General features: G+C 42.7%; 1 protein-coding gene across 3 annotated transcripts; it reads left to right on the top strand.

The window, feature by feature from the left end:
- Positions 1-7,594: 7,594 nt before the first annotated feature.
- LOC117817726 lies at positions 7,595-9,286 on the top strand. 3 transcript variants are annotated; one of them, XR_004632188.1, is made up of 7 exons: positions 7,595-7,974; positions 8,051-8,121; positions 8,312-8,498; positions 8,592-8,652; positions 8,724-8,789; positions 8,913-9,183; positions 9,264-9,286. XR_004632188.1 is itself a non-coding variant. In XM_034690482.1 (6 exons), exons 1-6 carry the CDS (start codon positions 7,781-7,783, stop codon positions 9,030-9,032), a joined length of 687 nt encoding a protein of 228 aa, XP_034546373.1. In that variant the 5' UTR covers positions 7,595-7,780; the 3' UTR covers positions 9,033-9,286. The 3 variants fall into 3 exon arrangements, 2 of the variants coding, with proteins under 2 accessions (XP_034546373.1, XP_034546372.1); XM_034690482.1 differs by having other exon boundaries at positions 8,324-8,498; positions 8,913-9,286; XM_034690481.1 differs by having other exon boundaries at positions 8,913-9,286.
- Positions 9,287-14,208: the final 4,922 nt, after the last annotated feature.

The raw sequence follows: 14,208 nt of genomic DNA, 5'->3' as shown, positions 1-14,208 counted from the left end.
CCAACAGATTTAAAGAGCTTTTCAGTGTCTCTGAAGTAATCAGTCACTTTCACAGACTTTTTAAATGTTTCATCCAGAAACTGGTTTATGTCCTCTAAAGAGTAGAGATCTGTGTTCTTGTTAGTGTCACCAATAGATACTGTATCTGACTCGGAGTCATACTCCATCCCTCACATGACACCTAGCTAGTGAACACTTCCTGTCCTTCACTGGTGATCACAGCGTGATCTCTATCTGAAACACTCGTGGAGCCTGCTTCCTCAACATGTTCTGCAGACTGAGATTGAGCTGCAGTGTCTGCAGACTGAGAGCTGCTCAGGTTCTCTGCAGCCACAGAAACCTGCTGCTCCTCAGGCTGGCTCTGTTCCTCTCTGTCATTACTCTGAGAGGCACCGACTACCGCACCGGCAACACCGGGATCCGCCGCTGCAACCCCGGCCACGGACCCGGCACCGCCCACCGCCTGTTGTTTATGCAGTTTGTGTCCCACATCTCCACACTCAAAATTTAAGCTGTCCTAAGCATACACCATGTAAGAGCCGTTGCCGTGCTTCACTCAGGATCCTGACATCCCAAACCCACGGTCTTAAAAGCTCTTGCAAGTTTTCCGAACCTCCGGAGCTTGTTCTCCAACAACTTATTAGAGATAAACGGCGGAACACTGGAGACGGTGATCTGCGCGGAGGGAGCTGACAGTAGGGACACCTGCACAAATAAGACCCTGACAAATACACCCCGCTGGATAGACGGAGGTGGCGTCTCAGAGGACGCCATTCCTCCTTAAAACACCCGACAAAACCACTGATCCAACAGATCATTTAACTCTAACAATGAACAGATCAAATCCTGAACACAAACAGAAAACAAGAACACCAAAGAGTTTGTCTCATTCAAAAATTACAATAAGTTCTCCGTCACCCCCTAGGCAGCAGAGAACCCCCTTAATGGCCCACGTGTGCCTATAAGTCTGCAGACTGTCTGTCAACTTGTAGTACAGATGTCTGATCTTTAGTCTGGCTTTCAGCAGACCCTTCAGCACCAGCACCAACTGCACACTCCCCACACCTCTACGCTGTTTTTTATGTGTCAGTCAGATGGCCAACTTAGCTGACCCAACACGAAGTTCATTAAGGTGTGCTTCATTTTCTTTTTTGGGCTGTATTTTGGGCCAAAAATGAACAAAGCAAAACAAAAAGCTCCCCCGGGGACCTGAAACCAGGACTTTAAAAGAGCAGCCAGCCGAGGACACTGGACGAACAGATGGAAAACAATTTCAACTTCAGGACATAACCCACACCCCTCCCCCAGCTCTGGATCAAGGTGTGCTCTGTATCTGTTCGTGGCTATCGCTCCATGTACAACCCTCCACTGGAGGTCTGCTGCCCACTTATCCAGGGGCAGCTTGTACAAGGACCGCCAGCTGCCTTTAGGGGAGGTGTCTGGGCCGAGAAACTCAGTCCACCTCGACTCTTTCAGGCCTCCTAGCGACTGCAGGTGCAGGACCTTTACGCTGTACTGGTGCCTTTTTTACCAGTGTCCTGGAAGGTGTCCATTTTGGAGGTTTCAAAGGAGAGCAGCTGCCCCCCTCCTTCCTGCCTCTCCCCCACAGCAGTCCGGACCACCAGAGAGGGGTAACCGTCCTCTGTCCCCTCAGTCCACTGATCACAGGGATTACAGTCTGTGATGAATGCAATGTGTGACGATGTCAGAGTGGCACAAACATCCTCCACCACTTTACTGAGCAGCCTCCCAGAGGTGATACCGCCCCTGTCCCTCAGGGTGTCCATGGAAGACCTCGCCCTCAACAGGTGTCTAAGTTTGGTGCAGACGGCAGCTCTGATGCTGGCCCTCAGAGTTAGGGGGTTGGGAGGGTGTCGCCTTTGTCTGTTTGTTTTTTTTCTCTGTCCCTTTTCTTATTTCTATTTTTGATTGCATTGTGCCTTTACACTTGTTGTGTGCGGTTTCTGTTTACTTTAAAAAAAAAACTAATCAAAAAAGTTGTTCACAAAAAAAATGCGTTAAACTTGTTTAAACAACAACTTAAATGTGAATCCACTCTAACCAACTTTAAAACTAGTTGGGAATCAGAGCTGCAAATTACCATAACTAATGAATTCTGGGAGAAGGCACTGAAAGTAATTAAATATCATCATCAAGCTGTGCTAGGCTATCTTTTATTCAATTTAAAGTATTTTATAGGCTCCATTATAGCAAAGACAAACTCTCTAAGTTCTACCCAGATAATGAGGGGTGCAGTAGATGCTCCCAAACTCCTTGCAACCTTACCCACATGTTTTGGTCATGTCCCAAACTATATGAGTATTGGAAAGCTTTCTTTTTAGCAATTTCTGACATCCTGGTTCTAAAGATTCAGCCATCCCTTCATATAGCCATCTTTGGCAGAGCCCCACTTGATTTGGTTACTACAAAAACACAAAACAATGTGATAGCCTTTGTGTCCCTGGTTGCCCTGAAAAGAATCCTCTTGCTTTTGAACTCTTCTCAGCCAAAATTGGAAAAAGATCAAATTCATGATCAGGGGGTCATCAGATACATTTTATACCCGCTGGAGGCCTTTACTTGATTATGTAGACATCCTCCCTCCCAAGAGGCTGGCCCCATAGGCGACGGCCCAATTCCCCCCCCCACACACTTTTACTTTTTACTTGTGTGCCGCTCGTCTCTGGTTGCTACCATTTTTAACCAATTAATGAATCACAGTCCCATTAAATTGTCAGATGGTGTAACCACAAAAGCATGACAAGTATTAAATAATTCACCCTCCGAGAAGTGTACTGATGAAAATAATTAATTTGTTATCAAATATCATCTCAAAGTATATTTAATATATTTTATTTCTAAACTTAGATAATATGGGTTTTGTTGTACTGAGTGAGTCACTATGTTGTAGACATTCATCTTCTCTCTCTATTCTTGGGTCAGCTGGTTTAAAATTATTTAAAATTAAATTTTTACAGTGTAGTAGAGAGCTAAAATCATATTCACAGGAACTTTTTGTGTAGTATCAGATATTTATGAGAAACATTGGTTACGCCAATTGACATTCATCGGTTACACCAACTGACCAATCAGAGAACGACAAGCAACTGACACATGACATTGAATGAGAAGTCATGGAGTAAATTGATTTAGGTATTTTAATAAATGTGAACACACTAATAAATTATTTTTCATAACACATAAAAACAATACTCTTAACAATGAATAAACAGACTGACCAACAAATGACACTTCTGAAGGAAAAACAAGTAAGAATAATTCATACATGTTATTCTTCACATTACATTAAAAAACAATCATGTCAACAATCAAATTAAAGACAACAATATCTAGCAGAGAGAAAAAATGACCTCTATACTCAAAGTGTGTATACATACATTGTGCATTTGAGAGAGAAAGAGAGAGAAAAAGTCATTTTTTATTACTACTTTCTAATTTCTTCTTCTAAGGTTTTGAACATTTGAAACATCCATATATCAATGAGAAAAGTTCACAAGGATTACACATCCTGGCTTTAAGTGGAGTTTTTTCCAGTCTTCTGTTGTGAGTTTGGAATGACGGGAGATGACAGGCTCTGGCTCAGAGATCATGCAGAGAACGTCAGATTCATAGTAGAAAAGGAGGTTGGGTGGGTGGGGCCAGGTGAAAACATTCTTTGCACCCAGCTGTTTCATGCACCTCGATGTCATCGCCCACAACCTGAATGATCTGCCCCACGAAAGGCTTACCCTCATAATTCACAACAATGAATTTACCTTTCTGATTCAGGCTGGGTGGTTCGGGGACTTCTGACACATTTCTGAAGTCTGTTGTCAATGGATTGTAACATTTGCTGCTGGAACAGAAGCATGAAATGTCTCTGTGCAGAAGTGTGGCTGGCTCTGTGGAGATGATTTGATGCAGCTTCATGGTGCCCCCTTAACAGCTGGCACAAGCTCTAGCACTTTTTCATCAAACTTTTCAACCTCCTCCTCAGATATCCAGTACAAGTTAACGTGTGTGCACCTCACTAGATACTGATATAGGTAAAGATATAGGGTCGGGGGGGCGGGTTTTATACGGGGGGGGGATTGTGATGTAGTAGTGCACTACGGCTCTCCCCCCCTCTCTCCTGCCTCCCTTCCTGCCCCCCCTATTTTAATCCACCTCACTAGCAAACATACATACAACAAAAAAAAAAAAAAAACAAAGTTCAAATCATATCACACACACACAGTTCAGGTTTGGCGGGGCCTTAGTGTTTGGCTCGGCCCTACTCGTTGGGGGTTCATTGGGGCTGGGTGGGTGGCTGGTGTCCCTGTCACCCTCCGCCCCCCTGCTGCCCCCTCCCCTGTGGGGGCCTGGTCCGCGGCTGCCCTCGGGGCCGGGTTTCCCAGGGTTCCCTCGCGGTCCTCTTGGGGGGGTGGGGTGGTGCGCAGCTGGGGGGGTGTTACTACGGCAGCCATTGGGGTGTCCCTCCATGCCCAGGCTTGGGGGAGTGGTCGGGCCGTCTGGGGGGCGCAGGTGGGATTGGCCCTGCCGCCTCCGCCCTCCCGCCGCTCTGGTGCCGGGCCCCCTCGGCCCTGGTGGCTCCTTTGGCTCCGTCTTGGGGGGCTGTGGGGGTGGTGTTGTGGGGGTGTCCCTTGGGGGGGCTGCGGGATCTCTCCCCCCTCGCCCCCCTTTCCTCCTACTGGGTGACCTGGCGGTCGCCCTGGGTGCTCCGGCGGTACCTGCTTGCTTCCGGTCTGGGTCCTTGGCTTGTCCCCTGGCCTGGGTCTCCCGCGGCGGGTTGGTTCCTTCGGTCTGACTGCTCTCGCGGCCCGGGTGCTGAGCCGTACCGCTCGGCTGGTCTGACCCAGGTGGTTTCATCTGCACCAGTGGTGGTCTTGTTACACAAATAGAACACAGCACGGCGGCAACCCTCTGCGACCCAAGCTTCAGTAATGATTGTGGACACTAAGGGTTGCTTAATCATTAGTATCACCCCACGGATTTCTTTTTTGGCATCATGGTGAGATGGTCCCTCTCCATCTAAGTGTGTTAGGTCTCTCTCTCCTTCTCTCTCCCTGTCCCTTTGTATATCCTTATGTAATCTTTCTTTCACTTTCTCTTATTTTTTTTAATTTTTTTTTTTGGCCCACCTAGGTGTGCACGCCCTCTTTTACAGAACATGATATTAGCTGCCAATAAAAGATAGGCCAGAGTTCTAAGAGGGATGGTGATGGTCTCATGCACACAGTCACAAGCACAGAAGAAAAAGGTTTTCTTTCTTTTCTTTTGCTGCAAGAATAAATTGCATGAATATTTGACAGTTTGTGACAAACATGACACAAACCAGAAATATATATGCAGACAAGAGAAGGAAAAAGAAAAAAAAAAAAAAAAAAAAAAAAAAAAAAAGAAGTTAACGTGTGTGTAAAGTGTATGAAATGCACCTTTGCCTTCTTTTAAACAGGTAATTTGCCCTTGCAGCAGGATCCGCATTAATCCGCGCTCTGTGGCGAGCCACCTTTTCTTTACCTTTAGGAGGCATCTGTTAGGAGAGAGTTTGTTGTTTGTATGCACAAGTTTCAACACACTTACTGCTTGCTTACGTGCATTAACCTATAGAAATGTGAAATTAAAAAAAGATTCCATTTATATATTTTAAAGTTATTTTTAGACTACATTTCAAGCTGCACATTATATTATATAATTATTATTGTTATTATTATTATTATTATTATTATTATAATAATTAGAAAAAATAACAATACTACTACTACTACTACTACTACTACCACTAATAATAATAATAATAATAATAATAATAATAATAAAAATAAAAATAATAATAATAATAATAATAATAATAATAATAATAAACATTACTCAGGTAAGAATATTGTCCATAAACTGATCAATTAGTCTCACAGTGCTGTAGCCTGGTTACACCATTGTGAGACTAATTTGAGATTAACACTGGACTAATTTGACACTGGCATAAGCGGAGCGACCGCGGGGGCAGAGGGTGCGGCCGCCCCAGGGCCCACGTTCAGCAGGGGCCCCCTACTGAGCTACTTTTTTGACAGGATCGGAACAGCTGATGTCTGTCCCTGTCCACAGTCGGTGTTGTAATTAAAAAACATTCACACACATCCATCTATTTTCAATCTAAAGCAACCTCCCTTTGTAATCCTCCTGTAATAATTGCCTTGGAGGCTACAAATGAACTGGCCGTTTTTTCTACATCTTACCACTGTAGGTAGGTTCCATTAGCTATATCATTCGGCCATGACTCTTATTGAATCTTATGATAGACTGCGGTTGTAATGCGTTTTACTGTTTTTGCCATTTGCATTTTATAGAAAACCTCTTTTACTTGAAGTACTGTTTACAATATCCACTTTATCTTTGTGTTCTTTAAGAAGTGAGCGGTTGTTGTTGAGAAAATGTTCACTATTTTTACTAGCAGCCTGTTGTACTGTTTTTATTTGAAATATTACCAATGTTATTTGTTCGTGTGTACTATTTTGCACCATAGAGTGCTGAGTTTTAATTTTGAGTTTTGAGATTGCACAATAAATATTCTCAAAATTACATTATGGCTGTTTTTGTTTCTTTTTGTTGTTATTTTACTTTTTTTAAAAATCAATTTAGCTTTGCTAAGGTACTATATAATCAATTCAGAACTTTCATTAAAATTTGTACACTTGAGTTTATATCATGATATATACCGTTACCGTGAAGGGATCCAATTTATACCGCAATATGAATTTTAGGTCATATCGCCCACCTCTAGACAGTATTACAAAATTCATCAGGCAATTTTTTAGTTGTTCTGCAGAAACACAAGCACCTCCAAGGACCGCGGGAATTTGGAGAGTGAGGCTGTTCCTGTTACCGTATGCAGATCAGGTTCTTCTCCCACCTTATGCAGAATGCTGCAGACTAACCCAAATGGGCTTAGGTAATATACACTGTACTGATTTTCAAGTGAGCTGGCAGTGGGGGACATTTTTCACGAAAATGTTACAGTTTATCGATTTACAAATAGTATGCACATTTATCAGCAATACTGTTGATGCAAATTTTTTTGATATGAAGTTGATTCATTTCTATATGATCAATATGTAATTGAAAAAAAAAGGACTATGCTGAGCACCACTTTTGTCAGCAAGACATGCATCAAAGGCACATCATAGTATACATTCGGCTTCATTTAACATCACCATCTAGCATCTTAAAATGTAGTTTAGTAGTGTTTCAAGTCATGACGAAGGCAAGGTCTTCCCTAGGACCACACACACTAAACACTCACATGGTTTCATTCATATTGTTACATCAGAGTTGTGTCATGTTTAGCGTCAGAGGTGGTGGTTATTATTGATTCGCCTGCAGCTGAGGTCAATTAGCCAGAGCCTATTGAGGCAGGTCCCCACTCTCTCTCCCCACTTGGCAGCAGCAGCACTTCAGTTAAGTTTTCAGGTCTTCAGTTATTTTCTGTTTGGTTTCTAAATAAAATACAATTGATTAACTTAACCCCTTCATGTTGTGGCCCTTATTATGTTCGGCATTCGAGCCAGCCGTAGCTTAATAATGGGAGGTCATCAGGGGTCCGTTTCACAAAGCAGGTTCAATAAAACTCTGAGTCTAACCCTGAACTCTAGTTGATCTACTCTGAGATAGGAAACTCTGTGTTTTCGGTTCCACAACAGCTGATTTGAGTTAGTTAAATCAACTTGGAGTAGTTTCACCTGGGGTTAAGTGCGTGCACCACAACTTTAAAAAGACAGCATCAATGGAGCCCCGATTCGACGAGTCACCATGGCAATGGAGAAGAAGAGGGCGGCATTTTTCACCCCACTGGAACTGGACATCCTTATTCGCTCATATGGCGAGTTTGAGCATGTTTTTAAAAAAAAAATGCAACACTGCTGCAGGTGCCAAACAGAGGGAGACAGCATGGGAGAACATTGCGGCTCGGGTCAATGCGTACGTTTAAATGTAGTCCTTTGCAATCACAGGGGGAAACTGCTTGAATGGTAGCCTATTCATTTATTTCATTTAGGTGCAATCACGCGGGGGAGAAGCGCACCTGGCTGCAGCTTAAGATGAAATATAAAAACATTGTTCAAACAGGTAAGACCTCGGCATAATATCATGGGGGTACCTCATTTTGATCATGTTTTACATTGTAAAGTAAATATTAAGTGTCTGTTTGACTGTGCAGTTGTTTTATCCCCAACATAATGCTGTTTTCACACACATGCATGTATTTTCATCTATATCATGTTCTGTTAAATAATTAAGCCTATTTAAACTAACACAGACTTCTACTCAGCCAACAGAAAGAAAGCAGATGCCCGTAAAACGGGTGGCGGCCGAGCACCGCCACCTCTAACGGAGGCAGAGGCGCTGGCCCTGAGCCAGAATTTTGGAAGGCCAGCGACTGAGGGAATCCCTGGAGGGAGCTCATCCTCTGAGCCCACCCCCCAAGACACAAGTGCCTTTATAACATGTAATATTCCTAGACCTATATATCTTTTTTTAAGCCTATTCATACAAATATTTATTTCCCTTTTCATTATTTTTTTTTTTTTTCTCCCAACATATTCTGATGGTGCGATCTGCCTGGTGGAGCCCCCTCACGCCACAACAGACCTTGTAACTGGAAGTAGGCAATACTCCAAAGATTTTGCCAAATGGTGGTTTAAGTTTACTGAGACATATCACTCATCTAGGATGAAGAGTGCGAGGAGACTTTGTCTGCTGCCTTCACAGAGGGGGAACCAGAAAGGCCTGTAGAGGTAACATTTGATATGTTATTGCTAGTTCTCTTCCCATTCACATTTCTTAACATTCTGGTGTAAAATAGAGTGTGACATTTAGCCTACACTGAAGTATTAACACATGGTCATCCTTTTTAACAGGGCATGGCTGGGCAGCAGCAGGAGGGTCCCTCAACTTCAACTGCACAGATTGACACAGTGAGATGGATGTTCAGTAAACACCAGAGGTTCATTCTGTGGAATTCATGTGCAACTGTATAATTTAATGTCCTCCTTATGTATTCCCAGTTAAAGATATCTATAAAATATTTCTGCTGAAATAAATTGAAAAACCGACAAAGAAATTCAGTTCTTGGACCGCCAGATGAGAAGGGCAGATCTCGAAATTGAATTACTAGAGCACAAGTTAGAGGTGGGTGCATGGTCACAGGTGAATTATGTTAATTATGTTAACTACAGGAACATTAACTAAACTATCTCTTGTATTTGTAGGAAATAAAGAAGACCAAATGAAATTTGTATTATGTTTTTATTTGACTGCTGCTGTGTTGGTGGTGGTAGTGGTGATGATGTTGTCTTAATCTCTGAAGTGGATGCAGGATATGGTTTCTCTGACTGCTCTGCCGTCCAGCATACAGTGGCCTTACGTAAGTGCCCTGCATCTCCAACATTATACAAAAAACTCCCATTTGCAAAAAAACGCAGAGCAACACACAATATCTGCTGGGATGTAAGAGCACGACTACGGTGGGTAATGTTGCAAATGTACGGACGGATTAAGTTGTGTATGTAGATGATAAACTGTGAAGTGAAACGGTACCGCTCAAAAAGATAATTGTCCAGAAATGCTAAAACATCTATGCGCGGTCTGATTATCATCTCCATACGAATATTTAATTCTCTGCGCAATAATGCTGCACCTTCATCCACGGGATCATTAACAAAAGGACATGCCATTTTAGTGAAAAAAGTTGACACCTAATATAGGCCTACTGATTGATTTTTGAATTATTATTTAAATAACAGACGGCAGAAATACGCTACGCCAAAACTCGCCTGCCGACTGAATGAATGAGGAAATCAAAAACCGTGTGTGGCTGAAAGGGGGCGGAGACTGAGAGAAACTTGAGGTTCATAGAGAAAAACCTGGTCCCCACCAGATTAGGTTCATAGAGTCTGTTACTACGGTAACTGACCGAGAGTTTAAGTTACCTCCCTCTGTGAAACAGGCTAGAGTTACCCCTCTTTCTCTGGTTTGAGTTACCTCCCTTTGTGAAACGGAAAACACAGAGTTTCCCTCATTTCAGGGTTAACAAACTCAGAGTATTCACTAAACCTGCTTTGTGAAACGGACCCCTGGGATCTATCAGATCTGGATGAGTTTTGTTGTCTTTTTACCTCTAGTTTGTGTATGTTATTCTTTGTTTGTCTTAGAGATGTGTTTGATAAGCACTGTGATTGTTCCTCCTGGTGAGCACATGGTGAGTATAGAGTCTGAGTGCATTGGAGCTGTGATCGGAGTGATTTCTCCTGGTTAGTGAGGGAGTCAGCCAGCTGGGCTGATTTATTTTGTCCTTCCAACGTCCAACTCATTTTTTTTTTTGCCCTTTTTATGTTCAGGATAATCCTGGGCGGAGACTGGTTCTGGCCAGTAGGAGACTGGCAGGGGAAAACTTGGCTCAGGTCCTTGATGGCTTTACTAAGGCGAACCTAAGCTCAGTTTTGTAGTGTGGTTTAAGCAGGTACCAGGAGAATAGCATTTCTTTTACTGCACTCAAGGGCTGGCTCATTCTGCCCACTAGTTGGAGAGTTTGTAGTTAGGTGAGTGTGATCCTAACTTTAGTGTGTTTGGGCAGGGGTTTTTTTTTCTGCCAAATGATGGTATGTAGTTTGATTTTGTGTGTAGGCTAGTTCTCCCTGACTTTTGAAAGGCTCTGTTCTTTCTTTTGATTGCAGGCAGGTTCCATTTGAGGTATGGTATTTGTGTGGTAGTATTGTGTGCTACATGATAGTTTGAAGGGTAGTTTCTAGTCCTACTATTGTGAATCTATTTTGCACTTAGGTTATCTCAGGTGGGCAGTCTCAAGCGCTGTAATTGGTCAGTGTCTTACAGACACACTAGTTTTCATCTATCCAACATGTTCAGTTAGGTGGATATGTTCTTACTTAGATCTGACTTGATTGCTAGTAAGACAATAATTGTGTATTTATAGCAAACTAACATTACTTTTTATCTCTTTATAGGAATCCCAAGATCTGATCAATCATGTGCAGTCGCTGCTAGAGAGTACGTGGAATTATCTTGGACCCTGTCCGAGTTCAACAACTACATCTGCCAGCGCTGTCCCTTGGTTAGCTTAAATGTTATTGGTTTCCATCTAAAGAGGGCTGACAAGTCCAGGGTTCTTACCACAATTCAGGGAAATACCCTGAAAGAGCTGAAGACTGCAGCTGGCAGAAGCAGGGTTTATATTGTCCATCACCATTACACTGCCATTGGAGGTGAGTTTTTGCTGTGTTTGGTCCAACACTAAATTTCAAATTTAGCACATGGATGACACTGATCAGGATCATTTTTCCCATCAAGATCTTAGAACCTGAGAGGACTGCGAGCACACCAGCAAGATCTCAGCCAGCTGGGCCTGAGTTTGCCATCCTCTTGCGTCATCATCCCCACAACTGGTGGCTCTACCCACTGCTGCATCTACAGCCATCAGAGCTGCAGCCTCACCAACAGCCCCTTTAGCCACTGATGTAGATCCGTCGCAGCCCCCTGTTTCATCAGCCACCAGACCACCAGCCTCAACTGCTGCCCCCCCAGGATATACCCCCTTTTCCAGCATCAACAATTGACAGTGATGGAAGCTCACCAAGGACAGACTCAAACCAATCACTTGTAAGTTCTTGAAAAACAGTATTACATTTTGCATGCAATTCTGATGACTAAGACAAAAGTAAACAGTTATCTTAATGTTGTAGAGTCCTGGTTAATAAATACAAAGTTATCCTTTCAGTTTTGAAAGCTAACTTCAGTCTAGCAGAGTTGAATATAACTTGTAACTCTTGTTAATCAACACGATGAAACCTTGGACCCTGCACAGTGGCTTGAATGCTGGGACCCCAGAGGTAAACTTTTACATGAGTGAAGTTAATTATTATTGTAATAAGCTGCATCACATTTACATTTTTAGACAACATTTTCATGAAATGTTTGTACTTTCATGGTCTTTTACAGAGGGACACATGTGGAAGCACTGAACAGGTATTTTATAAGTTCAGAAAAACATGAACCAGAATGTTACACTTATAAAAGCCTCATTACTCATCCATTACATAGATTTTACTAAGAAAAGTTCCTGATTACACCAGGAGATGAATCGCACAAATACTACAGTATTGTGTTGAAAATTGTGTGTTTGAAATGTCTTGTGTTAAATTTACGCTTGCAAAGATCTGTTGTTTTAGTACTTCTGTCAATGACTTTGTCATCGATGATTCTGAGGCTGAAGCAGAGGACATTATTGCAGTTGCTTTTGAAAGTGACATTCCTCCATCAGTAAGTCTTGTTTTTTTCTGTAACGAATACTTTGACATTTTCAAGATCATCAGCTCCACAAGTGACTAACCTCTTAGTGATTTTTTCACTTAATGCATTTTATATACTTTAGGAAGAAGTGGATCTCGCAACTGTTTTGAGACATTTTCTAGAAGAACATATTTCTGAGGGCCTGGTATCCAATGTTTCCAGAAGGAAAAAGCTTCTGGTGAGTGCCATTAAAGCAATCTCCAGAGTCACTTTCTGTTGGACCCATTCAGCACATATTGAGTTTGTGGGAGAAGAAGCAGATGATAGTTTTTTAGAGTTTTTCAGGTTTGAATACCACAAGTGATATAAAAAATGTTATCTAAAAAAAAGTGCATGTTATGTGAATTGCACATTAATACAGATTGTTGTGTATGTCTCTGCTTTATTCCAGACTCTTGATGAGGTACAGGCCTCTCATGGCATTTTTGAGGGAAAGGCTGGCCAGGTCTTTCTTTGTTATGACCAAGCAGCTTTAGACCAATGTAAATACTACAGGGCTGGCAATCTTATTGCCTGGTCAATTGCATATGGAGGGCCATGTATCAAAACCCTGGATCCCTGCCTTTTCCAGTTAATGTGCGGCAGGGGCCACCATTGGAGCAGTTTGAGTGGTGTGTGCTGCCTGACCCAGATGTGCAAAGCAAAGTTGAAAAGGTTCTTGATCTTTAATATGTATATAATTACTTGGAATTTGATATTCATCAATTGTTCCCCTTTTTGAAAAGTCAGAGTTTATTGTCTGAGGTCTGTTAGTTTTGTCAGAAAACTGAAAGGGAAAATGTGCTATTCTAACATTAAGGTCATTCAATGTAAAATAGCATTTCAGTCAGACAACTCACGTTTACTTAATAAGTTTATTGCAGCATACAATTGTGTTTGGCGTGTGGGCTCCGACTTCATTACTCCTCGTAGATTATTTAAGCAGACATTTAGGAGCAATGAGATAGGACTAACCCCCCTCGGAGCCCGCAGGTGGAAGCCGGGGAGGAGGTGGGGACAACTTCACGCAGCACTGAGCAGAACAGCAGAGCACTGCAAGCAGAGGCAGAGACAGGGAGGCTTGACGTTTAAATAGACCGCTGAATGAGGATGTTGAGATCAGCTGATGAGAGGTGGTGACGTGTCAGTATGATGAGCGCGGCTCGAGTTGTCTGCCTGAACTAGCTTGCAGGCGGCGCTCCATTTCAGTCAGACAACTCACGTTTACTTAATAAGTTTATTGCAGCATACAATTGTGTTTGGCGTGTGGGCTCCGACTTCATTACTCCTCGTAGATTATTTAAGCAGACATTTAGGAGCAATGAGATAGGACTAACCCCCCAAAACTGCAGTGGAGCCCGACGCCGATTTGGCAGGGATCTAATATGTGTAGACCTGGGTATGCCTCACCTTCAGGCCATTTCCATGGAGCACCGCGGCTCCATGAGAAACATACTACCTAGTGACTATTATGTGTAGACCTGGGTATGCCTCACCTTCAGGCCATTTCCATAGAGCACCGTGGTTCTATGAGAAACATACTACCTAGTGACTATTATGTGTAAACCTGGGTATGCATCACCTTCAGGCTATTTCCATAGAGCACCTTGGTTCTATGAGAAACATACTACCTAGTGACTATTACGTTTAAACCTGGGTAGCATCACTCCCGGTCATTAACGAACACCGAGGTCCTGCTAGACAACTAATAAGGTTACTGCAGTAACTTGCAGTTATTTTAAACCCCCCAGCAACCACCCGATATGCAACGATAACTCAGCAAGGCAATTCGTAGATTTATTTTGATTTAAGGGCTGCTAGAGCTCATAAGCTTTTGTGCTGCCAGAATCTCTCTCTTATGAAGTCTGACAT

This window comes from Notolabrus celidotus, chromosome 8 (assembly GCF_009762535.1).
Source record: "Notolabrus celidotus isolate fNotCel1 chromosome 8, fNotCel1.pri, whole genome shotgun sequence".
In the NCBI taxonomy this organism is placed as follows: Eukaryota; Metazoa; Chordata; class Actinopteri; order Labriformes; family Labridae; genus Notolabrus; species Notolabrus celidotus.
The sequence above is the reverse complement of the archived record's forward strand: the minus strand, read 5'-3'. Positions and strand labels throughout refer to the sequence as shown.

Bases quoted from the DNA above. Each gene is read 5' to 3' on its own strand.
- LOC117817726 (XM_034690481.1), top strand. From the start codon at position 7,781: ATGGAGCCCCGATTCGACGAGTCACCATGGCAATGGAGAAGAAGAGGG. The intron at 8,653-8,723 runs GGAAGTAGGCAA...TCACTCATCTAG, and splicing joins CCACAACAGACCTTGTAACT to GATGAAGAGTGCGAGGAGAC. The intron at 8,790-8,912 runs GTAACATTTGAT...CCTTTTTAACAG, and splicing joins AACCAGAAAGGCCTGTAGAG to GGCATGGCTGGGCAGCAGCA.